Source organism: Tetrao urogallus (assembly GCF_951394365.1).
Source record: "Tetrao urogallus genome assembly, chromosome: 1".
NCBI lineage: Eukaryota > Metazoa > Chordata > Aves > Galliformes > Phasianidae > Tetrao > Tetrao urogallus.
Genome location: NC_136813.1, coordinates 13,796,730 through 13,808,132, shown reverse-complemented (window position 1 = coordinate 13,808,132; position 11,403 = coordinate 13,796,730). Strand labels below are relative to the sequence as shown.

Sequence of the window (11,403 nt, the reverse complement as noted above, 5' to 3'; positions counted from 1 at the left end):
CGGGAGAAAAAGAAGGCAGCCGTAAAATTGTGATTCCATGGGCCAGGCAGCAGCACAGGTGATGATTCTGCTACTGTGCTGGGGTGCTAGGGCTGCTCAAGAGGTGAAAATAAATGGATCATTTGTATTATCAACTATATCACTATAATTATCAGGCTAAAGGAAGGGGTTCATTCCTGAGATGCTCAGGTACTGCACAGGTCCCACACTGAGAAAGGTGAAGGCTGTTTTCTGTAGGTTTCCTGTCAGGTGCCCCAAGGAATCATAGACTGGTGTCCCTCACAAAGACCAGGTCCCTTCAGCACCTCTGAAAAACGAGGTAACTTTTATCCAGGTGATCAGTTATAGAGATAGATACTTGCAGGCTTAAAATACTGGTCCAGCTTAGGAATGAATGGGAAAGAAGAATACTGTCCGGTAATATGATTGCAAAATCATGGGTTTTCAGGGAAGGTAAACGGTCATGTGTTAGCCTGCTTCCAAAATGAAATTTGTTTTCTGTGTTTCTGTGGTAAATCAGAGGATGTTATTAACTGAGTCATGCAGCTGTTGACTTTAGCAAGCAAGCAAATGATATAAATAGAGAAGCACCAGTGAGCCTTGGACAGAAGAAGTGGTTGAGAGGTCTTCTTGAGAGGGCTCTGTCCAAGGACAGAGAGGCAGAGATGGAAAGGAAGATGCTTGCTTTCCTGGGCTTACTGTGTGTTTCATGCTCTTATGCTTTTCCAGTGGCTCCAGAAACTGAAAATGAAGATATGCAATTTGCTCAGGTAAATTCTATAGACAAAATGTAGAAAACAATTTACTAAGAAAAAAATGAATATAATGATGCTGTGTTAGTGATGCAGAATATTTCACTAACAACTCTTTGCCTTTGAAAAGAAATATTTATGCTCTAAACTGTTGTATTTCCTTCCCAACAGAAATATCTGGAAAACTTTTATGATTTTAAAGAAGATAAAAGATCTTTATTTAGATCAACAAATCACGCTCACATGGCTGACAAAATCCGAGAAATGCAGTCGTTCTTTGGGCTGGAGGTGACCGGGGAGCTGAACCGTAAGACGATGGACATGATGAAGCAGCCCAGATGCGGAATACCAGATGTCCGCTCATACAGCACCTTCCCACAGAACCCCAGATGGAAGAAGGAAGATGTGACGTATCGGTAACATACGTTAAAGCACTTTTCCCCGCACATCAGTTTTGTGTCTGCCAGGCAGATGTAATGCCAGCAGATTCTTTACTACTTAAGTACTCCCGCATTCTTGCAAGAACCTCTTTCAGGATGGCAGGGCCAAGAACGTGGGGAGCATTTTTGTGTTTTGCATTAGACTTCCAAATACTAATAAAAGAGACCAGAATAGGAGCCTACACTGGTTTACTGAGAGCATACTAAATAATTTAATTAGTGGAGGTATACAACTGAGAGTAACTGTTGGGATTTCTGAAAGGTCTGAGAGAAAACTTTGAAATCTTCTCCTATTAAATAAGCAGATAACTGGAAAATAAACAACCCAACATATAAATAATAACAATCAGTGCTTAAAATATTTGACCTCAGTACTATGTGCCCTAGACATAGTTCTGGTTGCTTTTAATTCCTTCTGTCTTGTTTTACAGGATTTTGAACTACACTCCTGACATGCTGCAAGCTGATGTGGACGAAGCAATTGCAAAAGCATTCCAGCTCTGGAGCAGCGTCACCCCTTTGAGGTTCACCAGGCTATACAGCGGTGATGCAGATATAATGATCTCCTTTGCTTCTGGATGTAAGGGACCCCCTTGCTGGGGAATGATAATTAATTGTCAGTTTTTCTTGCCGAGCTGATGGAAAGTTTCACTTGTTTTTACTTCTTTATTTTAGTTCATGGTGACTTCTATTCCTTTGACGGTCCAGGAGGAACGCTGGCTCATGCCTACCCCCCCAACAGAGGGATAGGAGGAGATGCCCATTTTGATGAAGATGAAAACTGGACCAAGTTTACCACCTATAGTGGCAAGTTGCCTTAAAAATTGCATTGATTGTTTTTTATTAGATAGTGTTGGTCTTGAAAACACTGAGAAGTAAAAGGTGCTATGGCAAAAATTCCCGCATTTGCTGAGATGTAAAATGTCAGAGTAACTTAGTAAAATGATTGTGCATATTCTGATCTGTGCTGCAGACATGATAGTTCTCAGGAGTTAATTCATACACTGTAACTGCAGCTCCAGTGAAGAAAATGAGATTAACATGAAATAGCAATTGGGTAAACATGACATTGTAAAGCAGGGAATTTTGGCCATCAGAAATGACCTTAAAATTTTTAATAGTGAGCTCTCTCTCTCTCTTTTTTTTTTTTTTTAATAAAATTATTTAAACTTTTAAATTCTGCAAAGAAATAAAAGGGCCATGAATTTGTTGGTAAGCATAATTGTGAGATTTTCTGGTGTCCAGCAACGTTCAGGTGTGATATCAGAGCTCACATGCTATCAGCCCTCCTGCAGTAGTCACCAACTGAATTCCATGCCACTTGCGATGCCTAAAATACAACCAGATTATTAAAACATTCTCATCTGATTTTCAGTCTTTGTTAACATTAAAGAATCCTTGATTCTTTGTTGGCAGGAAAATTTCTGCAGCATGAGCAAGCAAAGTTCCCCAACTGGCTCCCCTGTGAGCAACAAACATTTATAATTGGAAACTCATTTCTTTTCCAAGATTTTAGAGAACCTCTTAACTGGGACAATTAAAATTTCCTCTTTTATTAACACACGAATAATATATAATGAGAAGTTAAAATGTGCATCCCACTGTCAAGAAGAAATTTTGTTTAGTGTTTGTTCTCTGTGCTGTGTTTTAGGGTACAATTTATTCCTTGTTGCTGCTCATGAGTTGGGCCACTCACTGGGTCTTGCTCATTCCAATGTCTTTGGTGCTTTGATGTATCCCATATATATGGCCAAGGATACAAGAAACTACAGGCTTCATCAGGATGATATCAATGGCATTCAGGCCCTCTATGGTAAGCAAGAAGCATGATTTTTGTTAGCCAATGGAAAAGAATTTACAATAAATTTTACTCAACTAAAGTACAAGCTAAAAAGTACTTATTTCTACTTCAGGAAGGATATTGAGATTTAATTTCCTGATTACATTTTGTGCAAATCTCTCAGTCTCTTTGTGGCTATAAGACAATATTTGCAACATGAAATCTGTGGGCTGTGTCCATGCCAGTAAAACGAAATGTTTAAGCTTTCCTTAAAGCTACCAGAGGAAGAAGTTACAGCCTGTAACAGTAATATTAATTCTCTTACCATCCATAAAAGGATGTTCATTTGCACGACTGCTATTTGAAAATTGGTTTTGCTCTACATTAATCCCTGAGCAAATGCAGTTTGAGCTAGCAATAACTTGTCAAAGTAAAGCCATGCAAGAGACTAATAGACACAGACAGCCAACTTAAATTGCCCGATTTCCACTGGCATTAGCTTACTAGCTGAGTTATAAACTCACCTGTGCATTATGCTCAGTAGGGTACACTCTGAAGCTTTGCAATGCAAAACTCTATTCCACCATCCAATTTCACACTTATCTGTTTCCCAAAGGACCCCCAAGGGAATCTCCTGCATTTCCAACAAAAGCATTTCTCCCACAAGAACCAACTGAAATGCCACCTACGGAAGAACCAACTCAAATGTCACCCCGGGAAAAACCAACAGAAATGGCACCTACACAAAGACCAGAGGACTGTGACCCTCATTTGACTTTTGATGCTATCACTACTCTCCGTGGGGAAATTCTGTTCTTCAAAGGCAGGTAAGTGATTTCATTTCTACCAGCACCTGCTTCTTGAGGCTCACAAAGGTAGAACATAATGCTATTTCAAGGAATTTATCTTCCTTTGATTACGAGGGAAAATATTTCTTTCTGGAAGTATTAAGACAGCTTTGCAAATTTTTACTAGTCCAGCAAGAGTTGGGTGAGTAACACGGTTTACTGACAGGTGAGTAAACTGTGGCAAGCCATCATCCATCATCACTGTTACAGTTGTGCAAGGCTGAATAATCTCAGCATCACTCCTCAGCCTGCAGCTAGTTCATATACTGCACTTTCCTCAGCACACCAGTCCAGGTGTGGGTCATGGAGCTGTGGGAATTGCTACTGGTGTCTTTTGGCAGCAGATGGCCCTGCTGTTTCTGTATGTTCTGACACTGAGCACTGTAACAGGGGTTGGCAGTGTGCTTCCACTCTAGAGAAAGGGGACAGCATGTCAGACCTAGGTTTTCATTCATTTCTTGAGTTGGTGACTGTGTTTTAATTGAATAAACTTCCTTTGATGAAGTTGGTCTGATTCATCTTCTAAAGCATGTGATGAAGAATTGTAGCTTAAAAACATTCTAGGGAAGGAGAGGAAGGGAGAATTCCTTGCCAGCCCATGTGGTACAATGGTGAAGACAAAGCTGTAGTCATCAGCATTACTACAGGCATCATGTGTTGATGGCTGAGCCATTGGAGTCTTGGTGAAGTAGTCTGTAGTGCAAGCAGCTCTAAGTGGCACTGTTTGAGCAAAGATGTTGTACAAGATCACTTCCAGAGATTCCTTGACTTAACCATTCTGTGATACCAGAGTAACCAGTAGTGAAGGGGAAATGTCTGAGAGAGCAGGGCTAAGTGAAGCATTCCATCCCAGAAGGGGTGATGGCATTGCCCAGTAGTGAGAACTGGCTTCAGCATCCAGACAGTAGCATGTTAAATATAATTCTGTGCCACTGATCTCATAGTGAAATACGGACAGTGAAACACTGCTGATCTTGTTTCTATCAGCTACGTCTGGCGCAAAAGTCCCTACTTCTCACAAATCGAGCACGACACCGTCTCCACATTCTGGCCATCACTGGCAGCTGGCTTTGACGCTGCTTATGAGATTGACAAGAAGGATCGAGTGATCTTTTTTAAAGGTATTTCTCTTACATTTCCTTCTGTTCTTTTTATGAATTAATAAAGTTGTTGTAGTACTAGTAGCCTGTATGTTTGTGTATGTTATAAGATAATAATGGAAGTAATACAATAATAACAACATATATTCTTAATATTTAAACCCATTTTCACTTTCTAAATGTTATTAATGTCATCCCAGCAGCCCTTTACAATGTGATATTACTGTTGCTACTGAGAGAGATCAGAACTGAGACAAAACTCATTACCTGCATTGCTATTTAAATATATTTTTAAAGGTGCCCAATACACCTAAAAAACATGCTGAACTTTAGCCACTGAGTGTTATAATATCATAATGAGTGTTAAAAATGAAAAATGCAACATTCAGTATCTGAATAATTCAAAGTTGTGTTTGTTCTAAAAGGACATCTTCTCATCTAGATATGTGTGTTACTTCACTACTCAGAAAACTTTGATGGGATGTTCTGGGGCTCTGATGAAAAGTTCAGCCTCTTCAGGGATTCCTACTAATATTTTCTGTTTTTCTTGACAGACAACCAGTACTGGGCTGTCAGTGGCTACAGAATAGAGCCAGGTTTCCCCAAGCCTATTCAGAACCTGGGCTTTCCCAGAAGTGTTAGGAAAATAGATGCTGCTGTTCATGATCAAAATACCAAGAAAACCTATATCTTTGTAGGCAAGAAGTACTGGAGGTAAGGCTAATTCCTATCTTGTGCAGCAGATAATTGAGACAGCTGTTTTTTAACAATCAAACTACATAAGAACTTGTATAGTAAATCTGTGGCCTCTTGTCATTCTTTTTAGCCAATAGAATGCCAAAATCAAAGGCAATTATTCATATATATTATAGCAAAAAGTTTGCAAAGATAAAGTAGACATCAATTTGCTGTTGTCAGTCTGTGATTAAGAAACACAAGCAATAGCACTATTTATCTGTTAAAAAGCATTATTACATGAAATTAATTAATGTACAGTTTTATTTACATGCAATTAGTACAAAATTTAGTACAACAAGCCAACGTGAGTAGGCTTTGACATCATTTCTTTCACTCAGGATCTTGTAAGGATGCACTCTCTGAAATTTGTAAGCAAAGGACCTATCAAGAAAGCTATGAAAGGAGATCAAAATATTGAATTTTTAAAGAAACAGTTCAGTGAAGCAGTAATATTTACCCTTACACCAAAATTTACATCCAGTCATGAAGTCAGTTCTTTAGTCAGATACTGTCGAAGTGAATTAATCAAATGAATAAAGAGTTAAGCTTATTACTCAGTACGAACACTTACCTGCCTTGTTGTCAAACTCGGGGAGTAGAGTTGAACTGTTTAGTCTGATACTCTGAAAACAGCCTTGCTCACGACAGTAAAGATATGAATTTTATACAGGATTTATACAGTTCAGTGAGTTCTCTATACAAATATGTTTGATTAATTCTTCATAAGAGTAGGCTTATTTAGTAAAATATTCACCTGTTTTTACCATTAAATATTACACTTTCTTCTTTTCATTAATTTCTTTATGCAGTTTTGATGAAAATACCCAATCAATGGAAAGAGGATATCCAAGAAAAATAGCAGCTGACTTCCAAGGGATTGGTCACACTGTTGATGCTGCCCTTCAGAAAAATGGTAAGTAAATAAAAATGGAAGTAAAAACAGAATAGACCATCAACTGATGCAAACAACAAAAAGTATATATATGTATGTTTCAAATATATATGGATATGAAACATTTTTTTTAATCATCCAGGAAAATAGAAATTACAGATCAGTAAGTAAACAAAAATTAAATACTAATTTGCTATTACTTTGTCCTTCTAATTCCAGGACATTTCTACTTTTTCCATGGATCCAACCAGTATGAGGTTGACATCAAGAACAAGAAACTTGTCCGTAAAATGAAGAGCAACAGCTGGTTTGATTGCTAGAAATCTCAAACAATAATGCAAGTTTGCATTTGCTCCAGAAATGTTTTTCTCATGTTCCTTGGCTATAACCAATATCACTCAGTTGTTACTGTGCATTTGAGACTGCAATTACGGTCTTTGAAGAATCTAATTTAAAATTTTAATAATGTAAAACTTAATGTACAGTTTTAATTTATTTTTCCAAGTATTTATTAATCTAACTAGTTTTGAGTAATAAAAGTATTTTGCTGGAGAATAGTAGCGCTTGTGTGTTCTGGTTCATTTCTCTGGTGACAATGCACACAAACCTGAACAGAGCCAGGACCCCACTGCCATTTTCAGAAGTGCTCAGTGTCTGTAGCAGGGAAGTTAAATAGAATCTGAAGCTGCTGGGCTGTTTTGAGGCATGAGAAATGATCTGAGGGACAGACAGGGGAAAGGAATGCACTCAGGAAAGTCGTGGGGGACAGAAGTAGAAACAGATCCTACAGAAGGAGAATCCAAGCAGCAGCATTGGTAAGGATTCCGGTACCTATGTCCTCACCTACCTTGATCTCACAGCATGAAGGAAAAGAGGTGAGGGCAGGAATGGAGATGGATCCCTACTGGTGGAAGGGGAACATGACAATGAGTTAAGAGGACACATGCTTTTGCGCCTCATTGGGGTGGGCAGAATTGGGAGGTTGGTATGGCAGGATTAAAGTAACTGGAGAGAAGAGCTGGGTAACATGTTTGGGGATAGAGACAGCCTGCAGACAGGATGAGAAGCGATGGTAGTATTGTCAGGGGGTAATCACTAGGGAGCAAGGGGATTATTCCTGCTGAGTTGTGACCATGTGCAATGCTCCCAGGATGGACAGGAACCACTGCAATAACCACTTCCCATAGCAAAAAAGTCGAAGTTATAAGACAAAAAACAGGGTTTCCATGTAACCGCTGCAGATGACTTCTCTGGAGGAAGAGCAGTAAGGCACAAACAAAAGCACACGCACTTCCTCCTCTTGTTTGGGCTGCAGCATGAACCTCCTCGTAGTCTCCTGCACTATGCAGTCCATCATGTCACGACATGCATTCCCTTGGCAAATACACTGACACCCATGAACACGTACTGTGATCAATTTGCAGTGTACGTACAAGTGAAACAGTCAAGTCAGACTGCAAATTTCCTTAATTCTCAGAGTTAATGCAAGAGTCATAACCCTCCCTCTGCCAGTCCAAACTAGTAAGGTACTGGGCAATTCAATCAGCCAGCAAGAAACCAGTGCTATTATGCCATTTTTCCCCTCGTGTCCTGAATCCGCTCTGTGTAAAGAGCCATCAGGTCAGCCTGATTCCTCTGCATCACTGAGTGAGACTGTGAAAATCCAGCTTGCTGAAGAAAGACATCCCTGAGATACAATAGGCCTCAGCACAGTAGTGGAGCCATGCTAAAGGCCTCATTATATAACTGAGCATATCATAATATACACACATTGCTGTTCAGTGATATCTCAGTGGCTAGAATATCTGTTTGATTGTAAGAAAGCTTGGCTGATATTCATCTTCCTCTTGAAGGGATTTGATCTCATCTCCTCTAACACTGATCTGATTGCGTGATTGTGTGAGGAAGTCGACTCTTCTGAACTGCTCCTTTTCTGCTCCTTTTCCTCTCACAGCACTGGCAAAGGCAGCAGGAGTGGACGGGAATGGCTGATGAGGACATTCTTCCAGTTGTTGCTGCTCAAAATCTCTCATCTGCCATGTTCTGCTCCCTGCGTGAGCAATGCGTAATGCTAAGTGAGCAGTGCTGCACAGGACAATAAACTATGCCAGGGGAGAAACTGAGCTGTTAATCTCAGCCTGCTTTAAAAGCCTATTAGGGACTGACTGGCTCAGCATCCCCACAAAGGCTGCGGTGCACCAGAGTGAAGTCATGAGCTGACAAGTGGGTGAGCTCACCTGGCAGGAGCCCAGGGAGGGCAGAGACACAGTGCAGCTGATGCTGCCTCGATGTCTCTCATTACCTTCCTCAAACATTCGTGCTGTGTACACAGCCTGTACAGAAGAAACTTCTGTCCAAGGACATTAGGTGCCTCCAGGGTGAAGTAGGGCTCTCATGAATGCTTCCTGTGCACTCCCTTTCATTTTCAAAGTGCCTACACACTTTGATATCCTAATGAGGTGCCTACTTGCATGCCCAGGTTACCTTCAGGAATCAGGCCTTCAGGCCCTGTTTGTTGGCTGAGTACTGAAAACAATGAAAGGGAAACCAAAAAGAGCACATCAGCAATGGTGGGACAGAGCACGGATAGTGTTGACTCACTGTTACCATTATATACGAATAATGTATATAACATACAGAAAATGCTTTAAGATAAGACTGGTACTGAGTTATCACCTCAACAAGACAGCTAACTGAAAGTAAAATACTGGCCTCAGCTGTTAGCTTAAACTGCTTGCATCTGAAAAATGAATGGCAATTACTTTGCTGTAAATGTAATCCAGAAAGTTCTCTGGTTTTTCATCTGATCAAGACTACAAATGGAAGAAGACAAGGAATGAATTTTACCCTTACACAGGAGCTCGTCAGTAGTGTTAACCGTGGATTTTCCATCCATATTTTTGCTTTCTCAATGTCCTAAATTTTGGCCAAAAAAAAAAAATTGAATTGAGCAAAGCAAGAAAATTCCTGGAAAATGATATAATAATAAGTAACTCTGATTGTTTTGGAAACAGGAGCACCGAAACTGCCTGTTGGCACTTACTGACCAAGTGGAACTTTCTTGTTGCTATGATTTCTTTATAACTCATAAATGGTTACTAGAGTTAAGGGCATTAATACCAGCATACAAAATTTGCTCATAAATATAATTTCAGTAAGAATTTCTAAGTGTATGGACTTTCTCTGGAGTCTGAGAACAGGAATGTAAAAACAGAGATGCACAGAAACATCATCTCTCAAATTCTTGACTGTACAACTGTCATCCCAGACACAACCTATTGCACATCAAAAGTCATGCAAAAATATCTCAATGACTTTAGTGGCAATTTTATAAGGCTCTTAAACAGGATGAGGTGAACGAGCCAATAACGGTGCATGCTGACACAAAAAGAACAAGTGGTAAATGCTACAGGAAAGCAGTGGGCTCCAGTCCCAGACATCAGGCAGCTCTCTCACACGGACTTAGTCTACAGCTGGTGGATTGGTTTAGTGTTACCAGCAGTAGCTGCCATATGTTGCTTTTGGGGAAGGGAAAAGACTCTGTCACACAGAAGTCTTTGGAGATGTTGTGACAAGGATCTTCCCACGGCAGAACTGCTTTTTCCCTTCTTGAGGAAGTTTGATTTTCAACATTGTTGTTATGGTTGCAGAGGGGAATATGGAAATATCTGTCTAATGCTGTTCTCTGTGGCTAGGATTTGAGATCTTCCTGGGCAGGTTTTCCATATAAAGCAAGTCTCGACTCACATACAGACAGCACTGCTAAAATCATGGAGAAAATGAAGTTGAATTATGCAGTAAGGAGGCCCTGACTCAGCACTGGACAGGAAGGGTGACCTGTGTGAAAGCTGACCGTGACAGGAGGAGTCCTGCTGGTGAATCAGCATTATATATATATAATACATATATATATATAAAGCAGAAGCTGGTCTCACATGCATCTTTACCAGTAATATTTTTGAGACAGCACAGGGTTTGCAGCAGAGCTAGGCAGGAGGTAAGCACTGCTCAACATCAGCAGGGGCTGAGGCAGATTAGAACCATCCTAGGCAGAAAACTGACTCTGAAAGAGGGGAAAAAAGGGCCAATCTTGAAAGATTGCCCTTTTTGAAGTGTTAAAAGGAAGAGAACATAACTTTCACACTCACTTCTTTAAGCCAGAATACATGATTTTCTTCATATGTTGTACTACTTCCAGATGAAGTCGCCTCAAAAGACACCTTCAAAGGAGATTGGTGTGGATTTTTCTTCATAAGACCTATTCTAGATAATTAAAAAATGTTTGATTTGGTGATTGATCTTTTGTGGGAAATGGTGAAGAGTGAGAAAATGTTGTCAGAATAGCAAAAGGATGTATTTGAGAAGGATGCCAAACAGAAGATTGCGTAAATTTCACCAATACCCCTCCAGATCATCTCAACCTCCTCTAGCAGCCCGCCCATTAGATAGAAAGAATAGTGAGGAATATTTGTCCAAGTTTTACAGGTCAGAAAGTTACTTCTGTGCGCTGGGGCCATGGGACACCATACACACAGACACACACTGAACACTTGGTGAGAAGTTGCATCTCTTGTGGGAAGTGAAAAAAAGTTGCAAGGCTTCAGTGAGTTAGTTTGCAAGTACAAGAAGCTATTTCTACAAGTGATATTGTGGGCGTGAAAGCTGCACGGGAGAACATCACACTAAATTTATAGACTCATCTCACCCACCCAGTGTGACACACCTAGCAGAATAAGAGCAGAATTATCAAAAGATGCCAAAAGATACAAGATCTATTGTGGTTCTCTGCCCAAATGCAGCTCAGTTGTCCCAGTTCAGCATCATTCCCCGACTATGTCCATCTCCTCCCAAAA

The 11,403-nt window shown here is 40.2% G+C and overlaps 1 protein-coding gene across 1 annotated transcript; it reads left to right on the top strand.

Annotated features, from left to right (window-relative positions):
* Window positions 1–665: 665 nt before the first annotated feature.
* Window positions 666–6,870, top strand: LOC306958287 (stromelysin-1-like; the record flags this gene model as incomplete). Its single annotated transcript, XM_079549773.1, has 10 exons — window positions 666–770; window positions 924–1,168; window positions 1,624–1,772; window positions 1,868–1,999; window positions 2,844–3,005; window positions 3,589–3,799; window positions 4,808–4,941; window positions 5,475–5,634; window positions 6,468–6,571; window positions 6,770–6,870. 10 exons carry the CDS (start codon window positions 666–668, stop codon window positions 6,868–6,870), a joined length of 1,503 nt encoding a protein of 500 aa, XP_079405899.1.
* Between the last annotated feature and the right edge of the window lie 4,533 nt (window positions 6,871–11,403).